The sequence below is a fragment of the Saimiri boliviensis genome, chromosome 4 (assembly GCF_048565385.1).
Source record: "Saimiri boliviensis isolate mSaiBol1 chromosome 4, mSaiBol1.pri, whole genome shotgun sequence".
Taxonomy (NCBI): Eukaryota; Metazoa; Chordata; class Mammalia; order Primates; family Cebidae; genus Saimiri; species Saimiri boliviensis.
Window position 1 is genome coordinate 84405242 of NC_133452.1, and position 15088 is coordinate 84420329.

At 35.6% G+C, this 15088-nt stretch overlaps 1 protein-coding gene across 3 annotated transcripts in view; it reads left to right on the forward strand.

Annotated features, from left to right (window-relative positions):
* Positions 1 to 15088, forward strand: part of CEP162 (centrosomal protein 162) — a 94762-nt gene that overhangs the window by 61168 nt on the left and 18506 nt on the right. For all 3 annotated transcript variants that reach the window (XM_010333824.2, XM_074397726.1, XM_074397727.1), the window contains 4 exons: positions 5317 to 5529; positions 6836 to 7470; positions 10254 to 10395; positions 13067 to 13165. In XM_010333824.2, the coding sequence (XP_010332126.1) occupies positions 5317 to 5529; positions 6836 to 7470; positions 10254 to 10395; positions 13067 to 13165 (1089 nt within the window). The remainder of the gene's footprint in view (positions 1 to 5316; positions 5530 to 6835; positions 7471 to 10253; positions 10396 to 13066; positions 13166 to 15088) is intronic.

Genomic DNA, 15088 nt, shown 5'->3' on the forward strand with positions numbered 1-15088 from the left:
GGAGTACAGGAGGGAGATCCCTGAGTTGGGAACATGCTGGTAATGCTTGGGAAATGTTACAAAACACCCTGTAAACAGAATATTCAGCCTCCCAAAGAGGTGGCCATTATCTTGAGCTCTTTCTTACTGTTGAGGCTTAGAAATACTTATTTTGTGGTCGGTGTGGGAGACCTTTACTAAAGTCATAAAACTTATCAGAATAAAGATTTTTTAATTTAAATATTTGTTTTAGGAGGCAGGATTATTACTTTTCCTTCTGTTTTTAAAACACTATAATATGGTATTTGTATTCATAACTAAATATTTTAAAACAAAGTATGAATTGCCAGCCTCGTTCATAAGGGAGCATGATTCTGTAGTCAAGTCATGATCCTTAAACATATGGGTATTATTCCATCATAAATGCGAAACTGTGAGGTCATCACTGGGCTGATTATTATCCCAGTTTTATGAGAAGAAGGAGAACTAAGCAAAGAATTAACTTTATTACTTTTACAAGAACTATTTTTATATTAAAAGGTATGATCGAGTAGATTGGTTGAGGGCCAAGAAAGGATCAGCCAAATATGATATGAAGAACTAGAAATATATGGCCAGGCGCATTGTGGCTCACGCCTATAATCCCAACACTTTGGAGGCCGAGGCAGGAGAATCGCTTGAGGCCAGGAGTTCGAAACCAGGCTGGCCAACATGGTGAAACCCCGTCTCTACTAAAATATAGAAAAATTAGCCAGGCATGGTGTTAGCTGGGCACTGTGGCACAGACCTGTAATCCTAGCTACTTGGGAGGCTGAGGCAAGAGAATCACTTGAACCCAGGAGATGGAAGTTGGAGTGAGCTGAGATCATGTCACTGCACCTCCACCTGGGTGATGGAGCAAGACTCCATCTCAAAAAAAAAAAAAAAAAGAAAGAAAGAAAAAAATAATAATGATTTAAAACAAAGAACTAGAAATATTCTAAAGTGAGTATAATTTGGGATTGCTTGGATTTTCTTCAATGCTCAGGATTTAGAGTAGCCAATCTAAAAAGCCATCCAGGAATGGAAGAGAAAAAAGACCAAAGTAACTACTTTTTTATTAGATAATTTATTTTAAGAGAAATGTAGAATTGAATTCATATTGGCCAGAAATTTACCACATTATAAAAGTAACCTCTGTCTTTTATTAATACTTTTATTAAACATTAGTTCATCATCTTAGATTATATTTTTCTAAAGTAGTTTTCTGTGTAGTTGGATTGCTGCATGCACATTTCAGATCTTACTTATTTAGTTTCCATGAGCATTTGTATCCCAATATTTTAAACCTTAATATGTATATTTTAATTATAGTATATCACAATACATTCAGTATAATTATGGAGCAATAATCTTAAGTAGACTAATTATAAATAAAATAGCTCTTTTTAAATAGAATATAAGTAAAAATGGGGATAATTAGATGCATATTATAATGAAAATTTCAGATTGCATTTGTGCTTTTTTTAATTTAATGGAATATTTTATAGTTTAATTTTCAATGAAAGTTAAAAAAAATTACTTTGTATACCAGACTGATATTATTGACCAAAGAATAACACTAAAAAGCAAAATTAAAGAAGATACAAATAAAATTTTGTTTTTCCCAAAAAAAGTAATATATATTTCAAGATATCAAAACTAGATTGAAAATATTTCTTAAATTTTTTAAATGAATACATTAATTAATATGTTAAATTCTTTAAAATCTAGTTCTCTTTTTAATATATGTAGTGTAGTGTTGGTATGTATACATGTATTTTCATATACCTACAACTAACTCAAGTAACTAATATCAGAGGAAATAAAGCTTTGAATTTTTCAAGTGAAAGAAATTATTAATATTTGTAGATGGATATATCCCAGTTTATGACATATCAGTAAATGTGCAAGCAGTTTTCACAAATGGAAATATTTATAACTTTGCAAATTATATGCCCTGTAAATACCTAATATGAACAGGATTTTGAACACCAGCAAACCATTTTGCCTTGGGAGTTGAAATCATCATAAAAGCCAACACTTACTTATCAAGTCCTCCCTGTATGCTGGGTTCTCTTAAGTGCTTATCAAAAAGTCATTTGATCCTCAGTTGTATCAAAACCCTTTGAAATTGCTACTGTTACCATCCCAGTCTTACCCACCAGGCAAGAGAGATTTAAATCGAGGGATTAGTTGACACAGGATCCTAAAGCTGGTGGCACAGTCTAACCAAATATGCTCTTAACTGTGACACTGCACAGCTTCTCAGGTGCTAGTTCGTTGCATGCTCATGGGCTAGAAAACAGTTCAACAAAGAATTGAGTGTTTGTATGTTTTTCAAAGATATCTTCACTGTAATAGTTTTAAAAAGCAGGTAAACACACAGGCGTATATAATAAGCTGTCATTTCTGTGGACCCTGGTGTGTTTCTTTCATTATATACTATGTCATTGTTTTTTAGACTAAAAGTATCCAGTCCTTTATTAAGACTTCATTAAATGTTATCTAATTCTACTTACTTCCCAATTAAAAGAAATCATTTTAAAGTAGGTTAAACTTTATTTGGACCGGGGCCTTTGGGGAGATTGGGACGCAGTAGAGCTGCAGGCAGAGTTAGGTGCTTAGGAAGCTGAATGTTTATTGCCAAAAGTTTACACAGTCATGTGCTTATAAGTAATTTTTCAATCAGTAGAGTGTAGAAGCACTATCATATGAGGAAGTCTGGAAAAAAGAGAGCGGGGAGAGCTTTGTACTTAAAAGGACTAGTTATTACTAATTGAAAGTCTGAAAACATTTCTTTTTTTTTCTTTCTTTTTTTTTTTTTTTTTTTTTTTTCGAGACAGGGTCTCACTCTGCCACTCAGGCTGCAGTGCAGTGACGTGATCTTGGCTCACTGCTACCTCTGCCTCCTGGGTTCAAGCGATTCTTCCACCTCAGCCTCCTGTGTAGCTGGGACCAGGTGCGTACCACTACACCTGGCTAAATTTTGTATTTTTTTAGTAGAGACGGAGTGTCACCATGTTGGCCATGGCTGGTCTGGAACTCCTGACCTCAAGTGATCCCCCCGCCCAAAGTGCTGGGATTACAGGCATGAGCCATCACACTTGGCCCTGAAGATATATTTCTAATGAATGTAAAATAATTTCTGTAAATAAACCAATAGTTAATTAGACAGTATACTTTAAGATTTTTTTCATCAGATAATCTAGGAATGTAAAATTTGAAATTAATTTGTGCTTCTGTGCATTTGATTCTATCTGGAGACATGCTATACATATCTCTAAAATTTTGACGTAGCATAATCTAAGTTTAAATTGCTTCATTTTACATATATTTGTGATCTTATATATGTTTCAAAAATTGCGTTTCATTTTTACAGATTTAAGGGGTGCAAGTGCATGCACATTTCTTGCATGCATATACTGCATAGTGGTTAAGTCTGACCTTTTAGTTAGCTATTACCCAAATAATGAACATTGTACCTGGTAGGGAATTTTTCAGTTCTTACCCACTCCCACCCTGCCATCTTTTAAGAGTCTCCAGGATCTGTTATTCCAGTCTGTATATGCATGTGTATTCATTGTTTAGCTCCCACTTACAAGTGAGAACATGTGGAATTCTACTTTCTATTTCACGTAAGATAATGGGCCAGTTCCATCCATGTTGCTTCAGAACATGCTTTTGTTCTCTTCTATGGATGAATTTGTGTGTGTGTGTGTCTTTTGATACAATTTATCTTCCTTTCAATCCTAGTAGTGGAATTGCTGGATCAAATGGTTCATCGGTGTTGCTTCAAAACATGCTTTTATTCTCATCTGTGGAGAGAGAGAGAGAGAGAGAGGGAGAGAGAGAGAGAGAGAGAGAGAGAGGGAGAGTGAGTGTGAGAGAGAGAGTGTGTGTGTGTCTTTTTGATAAGTTTTATTTTCCTTTCAATCCCAGTAGTGGAATTGCTGGATCAAAGGGTTCTCTTTTTAGTTATTCAGAAATCTCCACACTGTTTTCCATAATGGTTATACTAATTTATACTCCCACCAACAGTATACAGGCATTCTCTTTATTCCACATCCTCACTAACATCTGCTGTTTATTAACTTTTTAATAATAACCCTTCTGACTGATGTAAGAGAGTACCTCATTGTGGTTTTAATTTGCATTTCTTCGGTGATTAGTGATGTTGAGCATTTTTTCATATGGGTCTTTGGCCACTTATACGTCTTTTGAAAAAATGTTCATGTCCTTTGCCCACTTTTTAATGAGGTTAATTAAGTCCCATTTGTTTATTTTTGGTTTGTTACATTTGCTTTTGGGGACCTGGTCACAAATCCTTTGCCTGGGCCAGTGTTCAGGAGAGTTTTTCTTAGAATTTTTTCTAGGATTTTTGTAGTTTCAGATCTTACATCTTTAATGCATCTTGAGTTTATTTTTGTATAAGATGAGAGGTGTGAGTTCAGCTTCATTCTTTTGCACATGACAATCCAATTTTCCTAGCACCATTTATTGAATAGGGTATCCTTTCCCTAGTGTATATTTTTGTGGACATTGTCCAAGATGAGTTGATTATAGGCATGTGGCTTAATTTCTGGGTTCTCTATTCTTTCCATTGATCTATGTGTCTGTTTTTATCAGTACCATGCTGTTTTGGCTGCTATAGCCTTGTACAGTTTGAAGTCAGGTAATGTGATACCTCCAGCTTTGTTCTTTTTGTTTAGGATTGCTTTGGCTATTTGGCCTTTTTTTGGTTCCATATAAATCAGGCGTCCCCAAACTTTTTACTCAGGGGGCCAGTTCACTGTCCCTCAGACCGTTGGAGGGCTGCCACATACTGTGCTCCTCTCACTGACCACCAATGAAAGAGGTGCCCCTTCCTGAAGTGCGGCGGGGGGCCGGATAAATGGCCTCAGGGGGCTGCATGCGGCCCGTGGGCCGTAGTTTGGGGACGCCTGTTATAAATTGTAGGATTGGTTTTTCTAATTCTGTGAAGAATGACTTTGATAAAATTTGATTGGGATTCAATTGAATTTGTAGATTGCTTTAGGGAGTATGGTCATTTTAACTATACTAATCCTTCCAATCTGTGCACATGGGATGTTTTTCCATTTGTTTGTGTCACAGTTTTCTTTATCACTTTTTATAGTTCTCCTGGTAAACATTCTTCACCTCCTTGGTTAAGTGTATTCCTAGGTAGTTCTTGATTTGGTCCTCTGCAGGTTGTTATTGGTATGTGGAAATGCTACTGATTTCTGAATGTTTCCTGAAACTTTACTGAATTCATTTATTCAATCTAAGAGTTTTTTGGTGGAAAATATATTTTAATAGGTTAAGGAAATGGAAGGGATTCTAAAGAGAAGATATCCCAATTCTTTACCTGCTTTAATATTGGCTGCATCAGCAGCTGGTGATACAGTGGATAAAAATACTGTGGAATTTATGGAAAAAAGGATTAAAAAGCTAGAAGCTGATCTGGAGGGCAAAGATGAGGATGCAAAGAAAAGCCTTCGTACCATGGAACAACAGTTTCAGAAAATGAAGGTAAGTGCAAAGTAGCCTCAGAGATAAAGGTCAGAGATAGACCACAGGGCAAGCACTTCTTAGGATCTCACTTTAACAAATAGCTATAAACATTCTTTCCCGTGAAACCTTTACCACTGGTATCAGTAGGTGCAACAGAAACCAAGTCCATCCTATTTTGGTATCCTCTTTCAGCAACTTTTCTTTTTATTTCTGACAGTCATCAAGCACAGGATAATATTTACATCTCTCTCAATATTAGAATTAGTGGAAATTAAGTCATGAAAATGCAGAATAAAACACACCTGATACGTATTCAGTACAAAAGGAAAAAAGAAATTACCATGGTTGAATATATTTTCACTGAAATTTATATAGAGAAGGGTAAGGGTATAAGAAGTATACATTTTAGGGAACGGAACAGCAGTTAGGAGAGCATCTTCAAGAAAAGTCTTACTGTCTGAGTTTTCCACTATTTTGTGAAATAGGAATGAATCAGAAAATATAAGTGCTTGAACAGACCAAATATGAAACAGGACATGATATTTAATTTACTTAAAAAAAATTTTTTGTAGACAAATAACAGTGATAGATTATTGTTAAAAATTTGTTGAGCACATGGTTTCTGTAAGGAATTCAAGCTAGATACTTTTATAAATATCTCTGTTCATCTTGCATAATCCTTCCAGTCACCTGTGAGGAGTAGATATTGTTAACACTATTTAGCAGATGAGGGAGCTGAGATGTTCACAGTTCAACCACCTTGTCCAAGGTTCCACTGCTGGTAAGTTGGCAGAGTAAGAGGCCTCAAGCCCAAAGCATCCGCTACCAACCCTTACACCACACTCCTTCCAGGAAGCTCCTCTCATTCCCCACAGATGTCTGTCCTCAGAAAAGCAGCAAATGCAAGAACATTAGATTCCAAAAACAGAAGGTTGATAACCTGGAAATACAGTGACCTGATAATTGAGGTCACATCAAGGAGGTTGGGTTTCTTTTATTCCACCCACTTCTTCAAATCTCTCAGCCCCTGCCTGTTTACCTCTCTCACCATACTAAATTCTCATGTGTACCCCTTTATACACCCAGTTTTCAGCCACCCTTAACATCCTGTCTTGGTGCCCATAGTGCATCCATCTCCTCCACTTCTTGTCACACTGCTTTGTGCTTCTGAAGAAGATGACCCAGTTGTGAGAGAGAGACTGCACAGGTATATGGGTGTCTAATCTCATGAATTCTTTTAGTACCACTTGGCAAGCCTATTGCATGTGGCTAATCAATTCCTTCTTCCATTTTCCTAAGCATTCACATGGATTCTTTCCTTCAGATTCAGTATGAACAAAGACTGGAGCAGCAGGAGCAGCTCCTTGCTTGCAAATTGAATCAACATGACTCTCCCAGAATTAAAGCACTGGAGAAGGAACTTGATGATATTAAGGAAGCCCATCAGATCACTGTAAGAAACCTTGAAGCTGAAATAGACGTTCTTAAACACCAGAATGCTGAATTAGACGTCAAGAAAAATGGTAAAGATGATAAAGACTTTCACTCTATAGAATTTCAGGTGGAACAGGCTCATGCTAAAGCTAAACTAGTAAGACTCAGTGAAGAACTGGCTGCAAAAAAGAGAGAAATACAAGACCTTTCAAAAACTGTGGAGAGGCTTCAGAAAGAAAGAAGAATGATGCTATCTAATCAGAACTCTAAGGACAGAGAGGAAATGACTGCCAAAAGAGCAAAGAAAGATGTTTTGCACTCAAGAAAAGGGAATGCTAATTCCTTTCCTGGAACCCTGGATAGCAAGCTTTACGAACCACATACTTTCACTGATTCCCATGTTTCAGAAGTTTTAGAAGAAAACTACAGATTAAAAACTGAGCTAGAAGGATTAATTTCAGAGAAGAATGAGCTGAAGATGAAATCTGAAGCAGCAATGAATGAATTTGAAAACTCCATGAGAAGGTAAAATGTTAAATTATTTATAAATCCTTAGAAAAAATTAAAACATAAAATTGAAAAATTATAAGATACATTTCCTCCAGATAGACACTGAACTGAATTCATAAGTGAATATTAATATGTTACATTGCTGAGCTCATATGTTTCAGGAGAGGGTCTTCTACCTACTGGTGGCCCAAATTCTGATGAACCTGAACCTCTGGGTCAACCCAAATGATGTTAATAAGCTGATTCATTGAGCTCCTCTAGCAAAAGAATGCCATAGTTTATTATTGCTGTAGGCAGATTGCTTTCAGAAAACAACTGCTGTTAAAACTTGTTGGCAGTCTAGAAAGAAAAGGTCCTCTTTTCAAAAATAACTTCAGATTGACCTTTTGATCATATCCATTCATGCTTTAAGGAACTTTAAACTCATCCATCTCCTCACAATCTCCAGTTGCTATCCACTGTGTCTTTCCTCTGAGTCTTTTGACATCCTCAGATCTTTTTTTCACCTGACCAAGTTCCAATCCCCTGTCTTTCAGTGCCGGTTTTTCACAAGTAGTCTTTTTTATCTATCTCACTTTCTCTTCAATATGGCTCTCATCATCACCCCTTTTAAACCTGGTCTCAATAATGACGTTTCCCAGTCCAGTGGCATTTTCTCCATCCTCATTTTCTTCAGCAATGTTGACCACACTACTTCTCCTGAAACCGTTTTCTCCTTTAACCTTCGTGACTTGGCAGCTCTGATGAAAACTCCTTTTCTGTTTCTTTTACTGACTTCTGACCCTTCTTTCTTCTCTATCCCCCAAAATCTGGCTTTCTACCAGCATTCAGCTCTTGGTTTTCTGTTTATTCTCTGTTCTTTCTCCATTTCTAAACTTACCCATTCTTACGGTTTCTATGAACCATGACTTCTAGATTTATTTTTAAAGACTTGTTCTCTTTGCTGAGTTCAGATGTGAAACCTAAAACTATTTATTGGATTGCTTCTCTTGGAATCACCAATACCTCAAGTTCCCTTTTTATTTACCTGTCAACTAGTTCCCTGTCCCAAACTCCCCTTCACTGTCTGTATTTATTTTAACTACCAGGCCAGCTTAATCTGTTATTCCTTGGGTAGGTTTCCCATTTTTCTTTCTTCCTTACTTCAGTAAACCAGTGCCACCATTACACAGTTTTCCCACTCCCAATTTTTTTTAACCTTCCCCAGTCATTTTACTTAAAAATCATTAGTAGTATTTAAATACTCCTGTATTTGAGTATCTCTGCTCTCCAGTGACTCCCAACATGCTTAAATAACAAGACTAAATTTCTCACCTGGCATCGTAAGTACCTTAACTATTCCACTCCACTTACCTAGTCTGTCACATTTTCTCATGCCTTTTGCTCATTCTTGTTACAAGTCCTACTTTCATAAAACATCTCTTGGAACTTTCCAGGAAATTGCCTTCTCCTACCCCCAACTCCTACATAACTTACTAATATGTACTAAGGAAGCGTTAATCATACACAGCCTTGTAGTTCCCTGAGAACTGGTGTAAGTTTTGCATCCTCACAGCAATCTGCTGTAGAAGCAGAATGAGCATGGGAAGCACCCAACAAATGCTTATTAACTGGCAGCCATGGCAGTGGTTGAGTTATATGTTGTTACCATATGGCAGTCATATTGCTACCAAATGGAAACCTTGTTTCTTCAGTCCTGAATATTATGATAGTAGCATGAAGCTATGTTTAAGAAGAATCATATTCTTTCCAGGAAATAATTTAAAATTCAGGTTTTCCAATAAAATTTCCTGTACATCATTTAAAATGTGTTAATATTGTCAATCTGTTTCTTAGACAAGTCTGGGCCTGAGAAGTAATACATTTTTCTAATCCCAGATTTAGACTTTTTACTATCATTCAGTTATATGTACTTTAATTTAGGTTTTTATGCTTTAATTAGGTTTTTATGCTTTTCCTAGGATCCTGTTCACACTGTTTCCATGGAGAAATATTCATATGGTGAAATAAGCAATGGATAAATTTGTCTATCATTGGGAAGTACCATATTAATATGTAGCAACAGCAGTTTAATAAAATACATGTTTTTAAGTTAAATACTATTATTTTCAAAGTCTTTCCAATAAGAGAGAAAATGTTTATCTGTAGGAAATAATCTTTGTTTATAATTTTACCATTTACTGAACTGCCTCTGAATACATAAATTTTATCACAGAGACAAATGAATAGTCTGTCACACTTACAGTCTAAATTAATTAATTGCATATTACAAGCATAATATATCCTGAGAATAAATGTAAAGATTGTCTCATTCTTACAACATGCAGCTAGCCCTGGAGTCTCATGCATGGATCAAAAATTGGTTAATGCAAAAATTGGTTAAGGCATCGAAGATTCTAAAGGGAACAGCTGTGATTTTCCAAAGACGCATCTGGGCAAGAAATCTGATTTTATCCTCAAAGATCAAATGTTAAGTGCTTTGCTTTAAATTCAAACAGTTATTTTGGAACGTTAGATTCCCTCAGAAAGTGTAGCCTCAGACTGGGGATAAAGTAGAGATATGTCACTATTTCATCAAGTTTGCCCTTATAAAATTTAGTAAATAATAATGAGCTCATGGATTGGTCACAAGAACTCTTAGACAATAATGTACAAAGTACCTATCATAATGCAGTTAATATTAGTGCTCTTTTTCCCTTTGCTTAATTTCCAGGTTTCTTACACTGTTTTTGTGCTAACTCTGAATCAGAGATTGAAGAGCCACTTTTATGTGTGGTTTTCTTTCATTTGCTCTGTAGGGTCAAGGAAGATAGTGCAGCACACATTGCATCCCTCAGAGCATCTCATCAAAGGGAAATAGAGAAACTCCTTTGCCAAAATGCAGTAGAAAATTCTTCTTCCAAAGTAGCAGAACTAAATCGTAAAATAGCAACTCAAGAGGTATGTGACAAATCTGTTTTATCTTTTGACTTGAATAAACTTGTTTTGACTTTAATGAGATTAAAGGTAACATTGTTTAATTTGGAAATGTTAACTTTTTCAGCTTGGTGATAGAAATGGAAAACTATTATTGACTTGATTTCCTTTTAAAGAAGATAATACCATTACCATATATTTAATTTTTCTACTTTAAAACTGTGCCATGTAAATACATGTTTTTACAGTTTTGTCCCTACACTTCTCAAATACGTCTTTCTCTAAATACGTTGTCACAGGTTGTAAGGTATATATCTAACATGATTGGGACCCTAGTACTTGAACTTGGATGTTGAACCAAGTCCCCAAGTCCTAGCTGACAGTTATCCTAAGGCATTCTTCCTGCCCCATTACATTTTATTTATTGAACAAATAATGATTCAGATCAAAGACCGTCAGGAACTGGGATAAAATAATGAACAGAGACTACACAGCTCTTGCTGATTCAGCATAGTCTTCTAAGAATTCCTGTAAGGAATACTGCCAACTTAACAGCATTTCCTCAAATGTGTCTTCCTTTTTGAATAATAGCTATAGCTACTCAGAATATCTATGAGCGTGACCATGTGGCCGGTCTTCTGTACTGTTAATTGCTTGTAAAAATAGCATTAAAATAGGACTTTTATCTACAGTTTACTTTCAAATGGTGTATCCAAGAAAAAAAAAGTGACAAATCAGCCACCTTTTTTTTTTAATCCATCAGCCACCTTTTGGTTTATCAAGTTGAAAAATACATGAATGTTTATTGTGTTCATCTTGTCTATAGGCTTCAATTTTAAGAAAGAAGCTCAAGGAAAAAAAAACATTGAGAATTCTCACCACATAAAATTATTTAATACCATTTTAATTTTTTAAAAATTCCAAAATTGGGGAAGTTTGAATATGAACTGGCTATTAGATACTAAGAAATTATTATAAATTTTCTTAGGTGTAAAATGTTGGTTTTGTGAAAGATGCCCTTATTCTAAAGAGATGTATGTTGAAGCATTTGACGGTGTTGTTTAAGACAGTGTCTCTCTCTGTCACCCATCTTGGCTTACTGCAACCTCTGCCTCCCGAGTAGCTGGGATTACAGGTGCACGCCATTACACCCATCTAATTTTTGTGTTTTTAGTAGGAATGGGGTTTCACCATGTTGGACAGACTGGTCTTGAACTCCTGACTTCAAATGATCTGGCCACTTTGGCTTCCGAAAATGGCATTTGAAGAATTTAGGAGTGAAATGTAATGAGGTCTGTAGCTTAACTTCACATCGCTGAGGAAAAAGAGACTGTTTGACTACTTTAATGAAAAATACTTAAAGTGCCTTTCGAAAGTAACAGTCCATTCAGCCTTACAGAGAACTTCTCTGGCATTATCCCCCATAGGAATAGGGTGTCAGAGGGCAACTATAAGCGTTCAATTAATGATTTTGTGTTAAGGAATAGTCTGGGAGAGGTGGGAATAGTAGTATCATGATGCCATAGTGCCATAAATGTTATTTTCCCAGAGTTATAAATGTAATATTGTAAAATTGAGTTAAAGAGAAATCAGCATAGTCTGATGGTAAAAAGTAGAGTTAGAGATAAGATATATAACATTTTTCCTAGTTTCTTGATGGAAGTATCTATTTATGTATTTCAGTTTGCCTAAAAATAGGAGGATGACATTTCACAGATACTGTGAGGCTTGTGTTATTTTAATCAATAGTTCTTATATAAAAACTACCATACTTAACCATAGTATAAAGATAATATTGTCTTTTTCCAAATGCATAGACTTTATAGAGCTTTATTTTAAAAGGACTTTTTCTAGTCATGAAAAATATTCATATGTGTTTCCCTCCCTTTTATTGATAGGTAATGATGTAGATATTTATGGGATACATGTGTTTGCTACATGCAAAGAATGTGTAATAAGTGAGGGTAATTGGGATTTCCATCACCTTGCGTGTTCATGATTTTTATGTCTTGGTATCACTTTAAGCCCTGTCTTCTTTGTTACGTTGAAATACACATAATATTCTTGCTAAGTACAGTCACTCTGGTCTGCTATCAAACATTAGAACTTAATTCATCTATCTAAGTGTGTGTGTACCCATAACAAACCTCTTTTCGTCCTTCCCAATCCCCTTCTCCCATCTCTGGTATCTATTGTTCTATTCTCTGTGTTCATGAGGTCAAGTTTTTTAGCTCTCATATATAAGTGAGAACATGCAGTATTTTTCTGTGCCTAGCTTACTTCACATAATGACTTTCAGTTCCATCCATTTTACTGCTTATGACATTATTTCCTTTTTATTTAAGACTGAATTATATTCCATCGTGTCACATTTCTTTTCATCTGTTGATGGGAACCTAGGTTGATTCCATATCTTTGCTGTTGTGAATAGTGCTGCAATAAGCATGCAAGCGCCAGGTATCCCTTTGATATACAGATTTCTTTAACTTTGGATGGATACTGATTGCTGGATAATACGTAATTCTATTTTTAGTTTTTTGAGAAATCTCTCTAGTTTTTTCCATAGTGGTTATGCTAACTTACATTCCCACCAACAGCATATGAGAGTTCCCTTTTAGGAGTTTGCTTGCTTATATTTTTCAGATAGTCTTCAAGGAGGAGCATTATTAACTCAGTACTTCTGACAATTTCCTAGGTGCTTATAAAACATTTCCAAAGTCAAGTTAATGAGCTGCAGAGTAAGCAAGAGTCTCTTGTAGTTTCTCAACTTCGAGAAGAAATTCTACAGAAAGAGGTAAGACATAGCCAAACTGTTTAGCTAAAATAAGTTTTTCTTAGGCATTTCAGTCATACTCATATTTATGTATAATTTTTTACCTAATGTACAAATAGACATAACCTGAAAGTATCTGTCACATGTCAAGAAAATATTAGTAGTGTACTTATGTAAAATCTGTTTCCCCAGGTGATATTAAGTCATTAAGTTGTTTATGTTTTATTTCCTGTTGAGATTTTGTGGGTAGAGGGGAAAATGGGATGGGAGATGTTTGGGTTTTCTGTTTGTTTTCTTCAGGAGACAAAATTGAATAGTGATGACCATTTCTGTGTTAAATACTGTCGTAATTTTTTTCTCAACCCTCATGAGTTTTTAGTTGAGACACACCCCATAACAAAAGACAGAGTAATAGGAGAAAAACAAGTTTAGTAACACGTGCAGCACACAGTGTGTGAGAAACCGCAACACAAATGGTGGCTTAGAACTCTCCAAGTTGGTAGCTTTGAAAGTATTTGGATTAGAGATTGTGAGATAAGAGACTGGCAAAGGAAGAAAAAAACCTAGGTTGGAACAAGTACAAATGAGCAAATTTAAGTACATTGCCCTGTATCCAAATCATTAGTGTTGAGAATAGGTCAATTCAATTAAGCAGTTGTGTCTCATTTCAGGAGATATTGTAGGTGAGTTCTCATCAAAGTTCGGCCTCTAGGGAATTAATAAGAGGCATTTCTATGGAAACAAAAGAAAAACAAAAGTTAATAGTAGAAACAGTCAGTATACTAATTTCTGAATCCTAAGGGCCGCTAGTCAAGAGTTCTAGATGTTGGGCTCAAAGCATTTTTTGCAGTTTGAATGTCTCTAGTTTTAAGTGTGTGGCCCACACAACAATAGACATGAAAACTGTCCATATGTGAGCTGTTTTGATGAATCTCCACCGTTTATATCAAGTGGTTCAGCTTCAGCTTATTAGGATTTCAGGAAAAGGGGAGTTAAATGTTTTATGTTTTAGTGATTTCAAGCCAGGAGGGTAGGAGAAAAATTGGAAATACTAGTTTGGAGAATTACAGACAGAGATTGGAAGAAACTAGAAGAATACAGGATCTAGACCAGATTACAGGTAAATAACAAAACCCCAGAGATAAAGAACAAGGGTAGAATCTGCTATCTGCAGGAGTGCATCATAGTTTTATAATGAAGTACAGTGTATTTCTCTCTGCAGTCACCTGATTTCTACCAGAGATAATCACGGTAAGACCAATTTGTTCACAAAAGTCTAGTCTTATTAAACTTGCTTGGTTATTTGCATAAAAGTCCAGCAAGAATAGTGGTTAATCATATAGGCTCTTTTATAAGTCTGCTTTGCCGGAACTTTTAATAAAGATTCTCAGATTGGCCCTTTATTGGCCGCCCCAGGTTAGGAATGCATGCCAAAGACTTGCCATCAGATTTTGCCTGCAATACCTATAGAGTCAGGTAAATTCCTTTCTTTTCGAAAGATCTCCCAAATATTATGAGGCTCCTGGGCTTGTCAGGAAGTGACATTTCTTACTCATCTGCAAGGAAACCATGTATATAAGATATCAAGCCAGTTTTTTCCAATTATTGGCAGTAAAAAGTTAGTGTGTTTTTTAAAACTATCTGATTGTATGCATATTCTGAAATATGACATTCCAGTCAAAGCCTTGGTAACGTAACTGATGTTTCCAGTTGTGTTACAAAGAGAACAGATTCTTACTGAACTTATTTTCATAGTAATATAAATAGTTGCATAAGAATACTCACTAATGGTTTCTGGAGTGACCCAGGAAAAAAAGATAAATGCTTCAATTCTGTTTACAAAAGTATAATTTACCAAATTGCTCTAAGCTATGGATAGCTTAAGAGAAAAAAACTTCTCTTAAATCTGAAAAACAGAATATTAAACAATCAGCAGTGTTTTAA